This window comes from Juglans regia, chromosome 11, assembly GCF_001411555.2.
Source record: "Juglans regia cultivar Chandler chromosome 11, Walnut 2.0, whole genome shotgun sequence".
Classification (NCBI taxonomy): Eukaryota; Viridiplantae; Streptophyta; class Magnoliopsida; order Fagales; family Juglandaceae; genus Juglans; species Juglans regia.
The window spans coordinates 30,170,317-30,184,437 of record NC_049911.1 but is presented as its reverse complement, the minus strand read 5'-3'; the positions used below and the strand labels follow the sequence as shown (position 1 = coordinate 30,184,437).

Below are 14,121 nucleotides of genomic sequence, written 5' to 3'. Positions count from 1 at the left end.
TGATTTTCTGTCTCTCTCATGTCATATATACTGTTGGTGAAACTGGAGATGCAGAACTGTCAACACTTGCGAGTGATGTGCTCCTGCATTGTAATGCATGATCTTGTTTCCATCCAAAATACATTGTGTATTTTTGTTTTCTTTCTGCGCAGTGTTTTGTTACTTGAGCTCGTTGTTTACTATAGAAACCACTGAAGGTGAATTATAATTCTGCAGTGACATCTGATGGGAGCATCCTTGCAACTGGAAGTTATGACACTACAGTCATGGTGTGGGAAGTTTTCCGTGGTAGAACCCCAGAAAAAAGAGTGCGTAACTCACATACAGAGCTACCTCGTAAAGACTATGTTATTGTTGAAACTCCCTTCCATATTCTTTGTGGTCACGATGATATAATTACATGCTTATATGTTAGTGTGGAGCTTGATATAGTTATCAGTGGGTCAAAAGATGGAACTTGTGTTTTTCATACCCTTAGGGAGGGAAGATATGTAAGATCCCTACGCCATCCTTCTGGCAGTGCCTTGTCAAAGCTTGTTGCCTCTCGGCATGGGCGAATTGTGTTTTATGCTGATGATGATCTCAGTTTGCACCTTTATTCTATTAATGGAAAACATCTGGCTGCATCCGATTCCAATGGACGCCTCAATTGTGTAGAACTGAGTGGTTGCGGTGAGTTCTTGGTTTGTGCAGGTGACCAAGGGCAGATAGTTGTACGCTCTATGAACTCACTTGAGATTATCAAACGGTATAATGGAGTTGGAAAGATAATAACATCTTTAACAGTCACCCCAGAAGAATGCTTCTTAGCGGGGACAAAAGATGGAAGCCTTCTTGTGTATTCTATTGAAAACCCTCAACTTCGCAAAGCTAGCCATCCTCAAAATGTAAAATCTAAAGCTTCCGTAATGGGATAGATCAACAGCTGAAGACAGAGAAGTCGGAGTCTTTGTAGCTGGGGCTGATCTGTGATGCTATTTGCAGGTAAACTGCTGTCATTAACCTTCTTTTTGGTTAGTTACTGCAGTCATTAACATTGAATAAATTAACTCTTTTTGGACTTATAATGGGTTAACTTAACCTTTGGTCCCTAGGTTTTACACTAATCTTTCTTTAAAAGTGCAAAACCTTTTTTCACCTAGAAAGAAAAGGTTTTAAACTATTTTAGAAAAGATCACTCAGTTTTAAGAATGTCGCTTTTGGGTACCTGGGTTTTGCAATTTGATTCAAACAGTTCTTCCATCCAAATTTCATCAAGCAATAATTGCGACAGTGTTCTCAATCATCCCACATCAGCTCCACGTGTAATATTCTCACATCAAAGAATAAGAAGATTAAAAAATTAAAGTATAAGATAAAAATTATTAAAAAATTAAATAGAAACTAAAAAGTCAAAAAACGTAGAGGGGCAGGAGTGCCTTCTGCAGATCTCCACCCCACATTGATGGTAGGAGGGTTTCCTCTGCCCCCTCACACGGTGACCAGTCGCCATTGCTAAAGGAGGTGGATGCCCTTTGCAGGAAATCCACCTTGATAAGCCAACCGAAAGTGAGGTGGCCACACCAGAGGCCTCTGCCTCCTCTCACGATGAAATATTTCGTTGCATTTTTTATTATTTCCAATGAGATATGTCTTCATCACGCTTTGCATTCATGACCAAATAGCTTGAAAAATCCTCTTCCACAAAGAGGTGGTCTCATTGTTCTCCTTGGACTTCATATGATGTTCTTCATTCTCTGGTTTCCACCTATACCTCTGTTAGCATATGCTATATTCTTGGGGCGATATCATTTCAAGGGCATGCTTATATGTTTTCTTTTGTTTTGTTATATTACATTAAAATCACATGTCTAATCCAGCAGCATGTCTTGACTAGAGTATCATGCACTCCATGAGAAAGGATTATTGTCATCTGGAACAGACTCATCATACCTATGCCTCTCTCACACATGGGATGTTGATCGTGTTAATTAACTTCTTAAGAAATTTACAGGACTTTTATAATTACAAGGCGTAGTGGTTCATGTGATAGAGTACGATATGAATGGAACAAAATAAATTTAGGGTGCATTAGTTACAGTTTTAAGGTAGAATAACTTGTATGGTGTCATAATAATCAGGACTGGTTAATCTTTCTACTGTATGTAATTGAAATGTTGCTTTGACCATAATTTATGTGTTGCTTGTAAAGCTTTTGAAGAAAGGTGCATGCACGTGTGATCACGATGTATTTGAGATATAATCTTCCAAGAATGCAAATCAAGTTCTAAATCCTGATTAAAGGTACTTAATTAAATGCCTGATAGTGAGAGGTGCTAAAAATTGTTACTAAAAAAATTGTCTAAGAATTGATACTCTCAGCCATTTTCCCCTTAGCATGTCTTATAAGCAATCTGTGGGATACATTGTTGAAGGAACATAAAAACGTAGCTAAACTGTTAGCGTTTTTGTTGGACATTCTCGTGATTTTATATTTTAATGTAAGCGTGTCTGAGTTCATTGATTCGTTTCCTTCCTTTGTGAATTTTATTATAATAATGTGTTGACAAAGATGTTTTTCTCTTGTATACATCCAGTGTACTTGGCTACGCCTATTGATATTAATAAATTTTTTCCCCTTTGTCTTACAGGGGCATCTGCTAAATATTGCAAAATGTCAAGCCGTATCCATTAAATGTTGAGAGCTCAGACCCTTAAAACTTTATCCAATTGGAAAGATCTTTCTGAACTGTTGGGTGTGAAGACAGTGAAAGGATGTACACAATTCCATCAACATTGCTTGGAGCAGTTTGGAAGTTGACTCATTTCTTTAGACTGTGACGTCTACAGAACTTTCCGATTTTTCAGAAGAGCTGTTTCCATGATGCCATGAAATGTAGGATTACAAACTCATTCATTGTTTCATTTCCATCTCCAAAACAGTCAGTCAGGGCAGTCAGGAATTAGGGGTGTTAAACACATTTGTGAACATTAAATGTATAGTTCAGAATACATAAACATTGTGTATTAGGAATAGCAGCATTTCAGCTCTTTTTTTTTTCTTTTCAAATAGCAATTGTATCCCTCGAAAACTTTGTATAGATGCCTCCAATGACTTATCCAAAAGAAGAGAAAAAGATATACGAGTAAGGGTTTGATGCCTTCTTGAAAAGCAAATACCTTTTCCAGTTAGAATTTTGTGGTTGGCATTGCTTATTGTCTACAGCATCAGCTCAAAGTATCCAAATTCTCAGTTTTATATTTCAGTCGTACTTGTTTCCTCTAACCGCTTAGCTATAGGGTTTAATTAACATTGTTATTCTCTTTTCTAGAATCCATTTGTCTCTGGGGGTTTACTTCGAACTGTTTTTTTCCTTTTTTTTATTTTTTTTTATTTTTTATGCTGAGATCTTGAAACTGGTCCTACTGCTCATGTGATTTTTCTACAACTTCAGATGAACAACGCCTGGGAGACCCAAGAAATGGACTGGTTTTTGAGTCCATTACTTGTGATCTATCCGGAAAATGTTCCTCTTTTTTCGAATTTTCAAAAGAGGGAGTGGAGGTTTTTCATTTTTGTGCCCACAAGTTTCTGGAAAGTGTCATTGGCATTGGCCCGTTGTCACTTGATACATTTCTGTCTATTTATATATGTGCAAACTCATACATGTAATGTAATATGTGAGGTTTAATTAGATGTAAGTTTGGCTACATTTTTTTTTCTGTAAATAAATCAAGGTCTAGAAAACCAACCCAAGTCCAACGAAAGACACATACTAAAGAAATAGCCAACATTGTATTAGCCATTCGATAGGAAATGCAAAACCATAATTTTGGCCTCTAGTTCCTTCCAAGTAAGATGGAATTGTGTTAGGGTGGTTGGTGGTGATAGTGAATAGGCCCATTTGCTCATTTTAACATAGAAAAACTTTATGGATAAGCAATTGTTGTTGATCTCACGCCCCAGTGACCCCACACATGACGTGTGGGGTTTTATTTTTTATTTTTTTTCTTCTGTCTTTACTTTAACACGTTATAAAGCAAAACTTGAGGAGAGAGAGGCTAATGAGAGCTTGAGGAGAGAGAGAGAGAGGTTGAAGGTGATGGCGATGGTGATGAGTTTAACATAAAGCTAAAAAAATAAATAGTGTTAGATGTGGAATAAAACAGTTTGATGTATAGCATGTCTCTTTAACATAAAGTTCCAAAAATAACATCTAACCAACCTAATGGTTACAGCCAAATAACATAACATATTATGCCCCTTCTTCTTGCCTTGCTCCCAAATGGATGTCTGTCTAAATGCCACCTAAAATGTGACACAAATTGGTTCAAACTTCAACTTCAAAAAACTTAAATTGTGATTGAGTTACTAAGATTTCGTTTGCATACAGAAATACTCTCAATTCATCTCATTATTACAATTTTTTTAAATTCTCATATAAAATATAATAAATAATTCAACTTTTTTAAATATCAAAATAATAATAATATTAAAAAATAATATTTTATTCAACTTATCTAAAATCATCTCATCTCGTCTCACTATTCAAACAAATTCTAAATTATCTTTTATGTTTGATAAGTATACTTGTGGACGGGTTTCGTGCCTTTATTCTTCATAATAATAATAAATAAGAATAAATCTCAAAACAAATATTGAGTTTTTAATACCGAGTTTGACTTTACCGCATATTCCGGCATCTTGTCGATATTTCTGTCACTGTGTGCGACAACCTATTCGTTCGACAACCTATTCTCTTCAAGGAAACGAATAAAGCCGTCCACAAGACGATCATTCCTATCCTTATCCCCAAACAAACCCTTCATTTCCTTTGCCCTGTCCCTCAAGGACTCGCCCGCTTCGTACACCATTGCCAACCTCACTGACTCTGCTACTGACTCACGAGTAAATGATCCGTCTCGCTCATCTCTGTTAATCTCCACCCCAAGTTTCTTCCCCTGCAACAACCTAGCATTGAGTCCTTGGTCATTTAACACGGGTAATAGAACCAGAACTCGGCCAAACCCAAGGCCCTCTACGACCGAGTTCCAACCACAGTGAGTCAAGAAGCCCCCGACCGAATCATGGCTCAATATCTTCACCTGCGGGACCCACCCGACGTGAACAATTCCGCTGTCCCTAACTCGCTCCTCGAACCCAGCTGGTAACTCGTTCTGAGCCAACGCGTTCCTCAGCACCCAAAAGAATGGTAAACCGGACTGCTCCAACCCAAGAGCCAACTCGTTCAGTTCTTGCGGACTCAGAGTTGCCTCGGTCCCCAGTGCAACGTAAACGACTGAGTTAACTCTCCGTTTCTCTAACCACTCTTCGATATAGACCCATCTCGCATCGTTCTCCTCCTCTTCATCCTCCATAACCGGAGGCAAAAACCCAATCGGATGCAGAGGTTTCCGGTAAAGCTCAGCAAGCAAATTCAACCATTCCGGTTCGAATTCGGCACTAGTCCTAATAGCCACGACATCACTCTCCGCAGCGGCAATGCCAAATCGGATGCCATCTGATGTGCCGGACTCGTTCCCGCTCGAGCCATCCACGTTCTTTGATATCTCGTGAACCCGATACACCACGTTGGAGGGAAACGGGATCCATTTCGGGACTACAGAGAAATCCTCGGCAGTCGATCTAGGATCGGCGTCGATAAGCACCTCGGGTGGGCCTATAAAAGATAGACACGCAGCGGTGAAGAGGCTGAAGTAGGCGCGTGAGACACCGAACTTGGCGGCAAGTCGGGGAAGCCAGTGAGAGGTATAGTCGTAAATAATCCAATCGGGCCTCGAGGCTTCAAGGAAGGTAGCCAATGGAGAATCCAGTAAATCGAAAGCCCTTTTCAGCAACTGTTGTTTGTTGTGGGGTACGTCCGCGGAGGACTCGGCCCGGTCGGGTAAACCATCGACTTTGGGCAAAGGCAGGCTGACGAGGTTTATTAGGGAGGAAAGATTCGGAGGTATTTTGGGAAGCCTGCTAATGTTCCGACAGGTGGAAATAAAGGAAACTCTGTGACCCTTTTGGGCTAAGTACTTGGATATGCGCATGAAGGGTACGAGGTGGCCAACGGCTAGCCATGGGAAAACTGCCACATGCAAAACCTTACCGTTTTCCATGGAAATTAATTTAGCCGCGGCAGGGAAGGGAGTTCGATTTCTCTATCTTCTGGGTTTAATATTATTATATTGCAAACTCTTCTTGGTATGGGTCAACATTCAACAATATGCAGCCGGACGACAAAAAAGAACAAAAAAACATGAGCAGCCGGCCGGGCTGAATACTATTATATTGCAGAATCGTGACGTCTAGATTTGTAGCCGTTGGAACGAAGGAAAGAGACGATGTATTTAGAGAAGATAAGATTTCATTGTTCTTGATTTTTAGACGTTGGAAGTTGGATCGATGAAAAGAGTTCATTGTTCTTTCATTTTTCTATATTTTTGTCTTTTCTTTCGTGTTAATAGATACCGAAGTTGGCAACTTTAACAATAAAAGAAAATATAAGACTTCTTTGTTCTTTCATTTTTAGATGGCCATTTGTTTCTGTTTTTAGAGAAAGTACAGAATAAGCATTCATTTTGGTCAACCCTCCACTAACTTCCATGCAAATAATCGTTTCTTAATTTTTTTTAAAGACAAAAACATATATAATGATATATGTAATTTCTCATCATATGTAAGGGTGAAAAAGGGTCCGGTCCGGTGCGACCGACCGGACTGACCGTTTCGGTTCGGACTGGACCCGATCGAGACTTAGACCGGTCCGATTCGGTCTATATTTTAGAGGACTGAAAACATTCAGTCCGGTCTACGATTCACGATTTTTTTAGACCAGACCGGACTGAATGAAAAAAAAAAATTATATATAATAATTGTACAATTAACAATATAAATTTTTAAATATATTATTAATACTTGTTAATATTCTATAATAACAATATTTTATATATATCTTCATCTAACCTATCACTATTAACAATATAAAATTTTAAATATGCTATTAACACTTGTTAATATTCTATGAATTAATAAATATAAAATATCAATTAGTTAATTATATAGTAATTATATAAATTAATAATATAATTTTCATCTAATTTATTATCATTGACCATATAAAATATTTTTTTATTAAATTTATTATATAATCTACATTAATAAGTCACTTAATTTAATTTAATATTTTAAATAAAATATAAAATGTAAAAAACCATTAGCGATTTGACCATGACTTAATGAACCAAACCAGTGAACCAATGAACAAAAACTATCCATAACAAAATGGAGATATTAGTGGGGCCTGACAAAGAGAAGGAGAGAGCGAGGGCCCGCACCTAACAGTCAGTGGCACCTGGCCACCCAAGAGGAGGCCAGCCGATGGAGGGTGGGCAGGCGTAGTACAGGACTCCACTGCCCACCCCTAATAAAAATGTTAGTATATAACATTTCTCATAAATATGATAGTGTATAGCACTTCTCATTGCATTCTATTAACAGATTGTTGGTCTTAAATTTTCGAAATTAGTGGTATTAACTTAATTTTTATGTATAAAAACATGATCCGATGTTTCAAATAGTTTGATAAAATGTTAAGAGAAAATCTATTTAACATAAGTTTTTTAACGTGAAAGATTTCCATGTGCTGCAAACCAGATTTTTTTATAGCAAAACTTTTTAATTTGTTTTGCTAACTGGATAATAAATGCATCAATTAAAAATGAGAAATGATACTTACAGTCGTAAGTGTACAAGCACCGTATAGTCATTTTAAAAAATGTGAATAAATATGAGACCCACATAAAAATTAATTAATTTTTAAACAGTAAACTTCACTCTTTTTTAAAACGACTATATAATATTTATGCATTCTAAGATTTTACGTAGCATTAATCATTACAAATTAAAACCTCTCACTCTCTACATAGGAGAATTACGCAGGGATCCAAATCCAATCGGGGCCACCTTTCCCCGTTGCATACCGCCCCGCCCCACCTCTCTCTCTCTCTCTCACTCAAAACTCCCTCACAACACAACACTCTTCAAAACCTACAATCGCCCTGTTTCTAATTCAGGTATATACTCTCTCCTTTATCTTCCTATCACAACCCTAGCGCTAGGGTTTTCCCCACTGCACTCGTTTACCTCTGTAATGCCCCATACACACTTCCTCCAAGTCCCCAGACCCCAATGTACGGACACCCCCAGCCCCTGAACATGCCCAACCAGATCTCTGCGTCAGCAGACGACGATGACGTTTCCGGCGCCGGCGCCGGCGCAGAGTCCATTGAAAACTCTCACATTCGCTATGAAGCCCACTCGATCGACGACTCTGGCGGCGCTGTTGGTGGTGTCGTCGATGACGTCACCGCCGACGCTGTTTACGTTCATGGCGGTGGTGGCGGAGCATCGGAGATGGTGATTCAGCGTCATGAAGATACCAGCCAGCTCACGCTCTCGTTTCGAGGCCAAGTCTATGTGTTCGACTCTGTTACCCCTGACAAGGTGCAATTTTTCTCCTTTTGTTTACGGTGAATTATCTGGTTTGGGGTTTCGTAGTATTTCTCTTGATGTGCTGTTTGGATGCCGAGAAAATGTGGGAACAGGAGAGACTCAAATTTTAGAATTTCGATATTTTTGTCTCTATTTAAGACCCGAGATATGTAAAATCTCTCCTCAATTGAGCTCGATAAGATTTAAAATTCATTTATTTGGTGAAAACAAAGCAACATGGGACTCGAATCAACCAAAGTCTCACCTTATGTTTCTCCGACAGCTTCTCGGAAACCAAACGGAGAATTGAGGTTCGGGTTCTACATATTTTCAAAGATTTGATTATAAAGTTGTTGTTGGTTCGTAATGTTAGGTTCAAGCAGTGTTGCTACTTCTCGGGGGCTGTGAACTATCTTCGGGACCACAAACCGAGATGTTGCCTCAGAACCAGAGGGTACTTCTGCAAACCAAGAATCTTATGGACATTTACATTTGATAATGTTATCGGTGCTTCTCTTTATGGGCTACATTTTTTGCAGGGCGGTGTTATGGAGTATCCTGTAAAGTGTAGTCAACCACACAGAGTGGCCTCATTAAATAGGTTCCGCCAAAAGAGAAAAGAGCGATGCTTTGATAAGAAAGTTAGATATAGTGTTCGTCAAGAGGTTGCCCTCAGGTTTGGAAATTTTTGTGCACGCTAGTTTTTTTGTCCAAATAGATTTGATCTCTACGAATCAAACATGATTTGTAACTAAAAAGAAAAATAACTGATGGGGTGCTATTTATGTATCTTGTTCTTGCCAAATTGGTGCTGGCCTCTGTAATAGGAGATGCTTTCTGGTTGTTTCTAATTATTTTCAGCCATTTGATATGAAGCGCTTGTTACTTCGTCTGCACGCAGTGAGTATAAAAAGTTTGATTTATTAACGTGTTGAGCTCAAATCAAAGTTTATGCTTCTCTTTAATGGAACTTTGATTCAAACTGATGTCTAAACCTTCTAAGGATGCTACTTGACTCTGGTGGACAGTGAACATTTGATGTGGATATAAAATTTTCCTAGTGATGCCCCTACTGATTGAATTAAGTGCTTTCTTTATATGTGACTGATCTCATGTTTTGGAAAGCTTATATTTACTGGAGCTTAAATGATTCGTCAAATTGAAAACCACCTCTGTAAATTGGATTTATTACTCAGCAATAAATTTTATTGGAAAGCACAAAAAGTGCAACCTAGGTATACAGCGTATGCAAGAGAAAAACCTATCTAGGAGTAGAAAAAAATGCAAGAACATTATGAAAGTTGAGCCTATTGAAATCTATAGAAATTTCCAAAGGAAGAGAGTATTGAATAGGGAAGTTTTGAGCTCCTCCAACATCCATTCTCTGTTCTCAAAATTGTTGTCATTTTTCCCTCCATATGAGGCACATAAGGACCATATTCCACACTATTGCAATTTGTGCACTTCTGTTTTAATCCTCTCCAAGCACCAAAAAGGTCCACTATTATTTTGGGCATTACCCAAGTCAAATAGTCGGACTGAAGAAGTAATTCCCCAAACCAACCAGTATGTCTCATAATGGAGTAAAAGATTATTAACTAACTTTCTAACCTTATACACGTAACACCAAGTTATCACACCACCATGTTTATTTTCCTTAGTTATTTGTTGTGAGAGTCACTCCTAAAAAGAGCCTGTCCAAGCAAAGAAAGGTAGCTATTGAGGGGATCTTAGTCCACTACATGATCTTCCTAGGAAAGAGTGTTATCATGAAAAATAAGGACATTATAGAAAGAACAAACTTGGGACAATCATCTCTTGGAATTCCCCTCCTCTTCTCAGCCGGGTGGAATACAACAGATCAAAGATTGCAATGAAGGCACTTGCTTCCCTACTACGAGCCATTCTGAGAAAGCTTACACTCCATCTGAGGAAATCATTAGATATCTCCAAATGGTCCCCCATACATTCTTAGGATGAGCAACAATGCAAACATTCGGGAAAGCTTCCTTTTCCACACCACAAATAAAATCTAACCTTGGAGCCATCTTCTACCCCAAATCTTGAACTTGAGTTTTACAGTGGTATGAACTGTATTCCTACAAGAATGTATATTGTTATATTCTTGGGTTTAGTGGAACTCCCCCCTCCCACAATTATAAGTTGAAAAGAATAGATGATAGTGGATAACAATAGTTGGCCAAAAAGAGAACCTAAACAACCACCACAAATGCTTTTTATCTTGGCCATAAAGTTTTTTGGTTGGTGCAGGGTGTGCAAGTCTTGTTTCAATCTTCTAATATGATCAGGCTATAGCATCACTCTTATGGATAATTTTGACTTATCAAACATAATAAAAATCCTCATTCTTGCAAACAACCTATTAAATTTTGTAGTGTATGTTTTTGGCAGAACATGCTACATGAAATCTTGTTAAAGAATATGATAGGGGAAGATTGTTTTATTTTTCCTCTGCCCACCACTTATTGATGTGGTTTTGCATTATTCTTTTGCTGGTTATAATTGTTGTGACACTTTGTATGTAACCAGGCATTATTTTTTTCCCGTTTCTTATATGTTATGCTGCACCAGGATGCAGCGCAATAAGGGTCAATTTACTTCTTCTAAACAGTCAGAAGGAGCTTATAATTGGGGTACTGTCCAGGAGTCAGGGCAAGATGATAGTCCACAAGAAGCCTCGTGAGTTTAATCCTGAATTTGTTGCTTCCTTCAAGATACTGTTGGATTTTTTCTGATCTTTTGAAAATAAGGGCATGTTTGTTATCAATCAAATTTTTTATTTACTGATAAAAAAAAAAAAATTAAGGGCATGTTTGGACACTTGGAGTATCTCAGAATTTTGTGAATAGTAGTGAAGTTGTTTGAGTGAAGATGTTTTATTGGGTTTTGGAAAAATAGAGAGAAAAAGTTGAATAAAAATATTATAAAGTTAAAAAATTGTTTGACTATAAGTTTTTAATATTATTTTTGTTTTAATGTTTGTAAAAGTTGTATTGATTTTTGTGTTTTGTTTTGAAGTTTGTAAAAGTTTTATTGATTTTTGTGTTTGAATAATGATTAGGTAATGATTAGATGAAAAAGTTGAAATTGAAAAGTGTTGGGTTTGAGTGATGTTTGTGAGTGAAATTATGAGAAGTTTTGAAAATTTTGAGAATTCTCAGTGTCCAAACATGCCCTAAATTATATTTTACTGTATCAGATTTTTTGTGCATGTTTACATCTTTTTTTGACTCTTGTTATTTTTGCATACTTGTCTAGATGTACACATTGTGGCATAAGTTCAAAGTCCACTCCAATGATGCGGCGCGGGCCATCTGGTCCAAGGTCTCTTTGCAATGCCTGCGGACTTTTTTGGGCAAACAGGGTAAGTATTATTTTGAATGATTTGAATGCTTTATTGTCCTCAATGCCCAAGTTTTTTATGGTAGACATTAAAATTTTGCATTTTATAATGCCCAATGAGACTTGAGATCTTCTCTTTGGAAAACATTGTCTATCCTGGCTTCAGTGGTACAATGATATACATACCACATCTTACATAGTTGCCATGTCAATATAGTTTCAAGTTTTGAACTAATGTTCATGCCATTGATTCATTTGCCAGCTAGTGTTTTATGCATTTTAGATTAAAGGGTGATAGATATGATAAGTGGATTGTGGAGTATTGAATCATAGGGTTCAAACGAGAAAAGCAAAGTGGACTAATAGTTGTAACAAATATGTGAGAACTTTTATTTTCTTCTTGTCTTTTGTTTTATCGGTTCAGAAAGGTAGTTATTATCAGTTTTCTTTGTAATCTTTCCTGTATTTGCACACCCAACTTACACACAAATAGTCTAGGACTAATTACCAACATATATCGAGGCCTGAAATTGATTGTATTGTCTTACTTGTATATGATGTAAGATAATGTCATTTAACAGGTTTTTATTTTTCACCAGCTCAATAAAGTGACGGTTGCACTCTGGGAATGTCTTTGAATGCATTCAGATTTTAATCTCATCATCATGATGACATTCTAATAAAAATAGCCGAACTAGTGTTTAGTATAGTTAACGTGAAGGAATGTGATGACATCTCTTTCCTAAGACATTTGTCCACCCTGGATCTTCTACGGGTTCTTTTTCTTCACAAGGGCATTCCCCCATAAGTTACATGGATGATTCCTCCAGTCTTCACTTGTTTGTCTGTGTGATACTCATCATGGATCACTGGATGAGTATACCAGAACTTTTATTGTGATATTAGAGCTTTCTCTACCTACTTGTATAGTTTGTTATTACAGATTCTGTCTACTCTTGTTTATTATACTTGCTGCTGAATATTCTTCCTGAGAAATTTTCCCTAGTAATATGCTGAGCCAATCATTTCATTCAAGGCCTAACTCGAGACAATTATTTGTGGGCATTACTTCTAAATCTGCTAGGCATCTTCTTCTCATCTTTCAATACTATCCTAATTTTTGACAACTGAACTCTGCAGGGGGCTTTGAGGGATCTTTCTAAGAAAACCCAGGATCATTCTGTTAGCCTGGCTGAGCAGGTATGCTTCTCATGAAGTGTATACGTATCAGGATCCAGGTATTGTTTTGTTTACATTATTCTTTCATTGTCCCTGCAATATTAAAGCTGCATCCTTTCTTTTTTGGCATTTTTCCTTGAGCAGGGTGAACGCGAAGCTAATAATTCAGACTGCGGAACTGCCATCCATACAAACAACAATCTTGTTACTTTCTCTCATGGGGATAACTCGGCTTTAATAGCTGAGCACTGAGTTGCAAGTTATCTTTACAAAAGAGGCGATACAGTTGCCTCTGGCATCATTCAAGTAGGTTTTGTAGTGCTTTCATTTGTCTTGTCCATCCTGTGTACAGATGCATTAGTGCAATCTTCCATCAATACAAGTGGTTTTATCTTTTTATATCATGGGAACTATGCAAAGATTTTTGCCAATGGATCCATCGTCCCTTGTATCATCATGAAGCTTAGATTGACTATATTGGTAATCTTGTATACAATATACTTTTAATGCTAATAGCTCCATGCCATAGCATATGCTCCAATGAAATTCTTTAGCATTTTCGTCTTCTTAATCTTTTTAACAACACTTTTAGGGATCTATATGATTGGTTTAGTTAGCATATTGAAGTGGTCAAGCTATGAATAGGTCATTATCATTTGCCAAGTTTGTCCGTTTCTTTGAGTTTATGCAATTTATGAAGCATTTTATGGCGGTACTCATTGCATCAATTCAATTGTAAATACTCGCAAGTGGTTGCCATCGTTCAGATTTTAAGCCATCGCCACCCCCCTCCACACACGGCCCTACTGCTACTGCAAAGTGTAAACTTTCCATCCTGTTCATGACGAGTGCATGTATCTGGAAAACATGGCCAATATACATCTGCATGCTCACGACAACTCAATGTAGTGTTTGTTTCTGTTTGATACAAAAGAGTATTATTAGGTGCTCTCTAAATATGGTTAGTCACAGTAATTTCATCCAATCACAAAATTATCATGTTATTGAAACTATTTATTTAAGAGAAATGATTTGTACAAGTCTCAAATAGACAAGTTTTATACAAGTCTTTGTAAAAAAGTGAATCACATCTTAAAAAA

General features: G+C 37.4%; 3 protein-coding genes across 5 annotated transcripts in view; 2 read left to right on the top strand and 1 right to left on the bottom strand.

The window, feature by feature from the left end:
* The window catches only part of LOC109021172 (BEACH domain-containing protein B), a 58,985-nt gene extending 55,745 nt beyond the window's left edge, over positions 1-3,240 (top strand). For both annotated transcript variants that reach the window (XM_035682747.1, XM_019003745.2), the window contains 2 exons: positions 217-984; positions 2,631-3,240. In XM_035682747.1, coding sequence (XP_035538640.1) covers positions 217-917 — 701 coding nt within the window. In that variant the 3' untranslated portion in view covers positions 918-984; positions 2,631-3,240. The remainder of the gene's footprint in view (positions 1-216; positions 985-2,630) is intronic.
* A 994-nt stretch (positions 3,241-4,234) lies between these two features.
* On the bottom strand, positions 4,235-6,392 carry LOC109021168 (UDP-glycosyltransferase 91C1). Its single transcript, XM_019003741.2, has 2 exons — positions 4,669-6,392; positions 4,235-4,288 (listed from the first exon to the last, which is right to left on the bottom strand). The coding sequence occupies exon 1, from the start codon at positions 6,103-6,105 to the stop codon at positions 4,717-4,719; it is 1,389 nt and encodes a 462-aa protein (XP_018859286.1). The 5' UTR covers positions 6,106-6,392; the 3' UTR covers positions 4,235-4,288; positions 4,669-4,716.
* A 1,529-nt stretch (positions 6,393-7,921) lies between these two features.
* Positions 7,922-13,586, top strand: LOC109021175 (GATA transcription factor 25). 2 transcript variants are annotated; one of them, XM_019003753.2, is made up of 7 exons: positions 7,922-8,491; positions 8,853-8,933; positions 9,019-9,155; positions 11,072-11,179; positions 11,759-11,864; positions 12,983-13,080; positions 13,166-13,265. In XM_019003753.2, exons 1-6 carry the CDS (start codon positions 8,177-8,179, stop codon positions 13,055-13,057), a joined length of 822 nt encoding a protein of 273 aa, XP_018859298.2. In that variant the 5' UTR covers positions 7,922-8,176; the 3' UTR covers positions 13,058-13,080; positions 13,166-13,265. The 2 variants fall into 2 exon arrangements, with proteins under 2 accessions (XP_018859298.2, XP_018859297.2); XM_019003752.2 differs by having other exon boundaries at positions 7,923-8,491; positions 12,983-13,042; positions 13,166-13,586.
* The last annotated feature ends 535 nt before the right edge of the window (positions 13,587-14,121 follow it).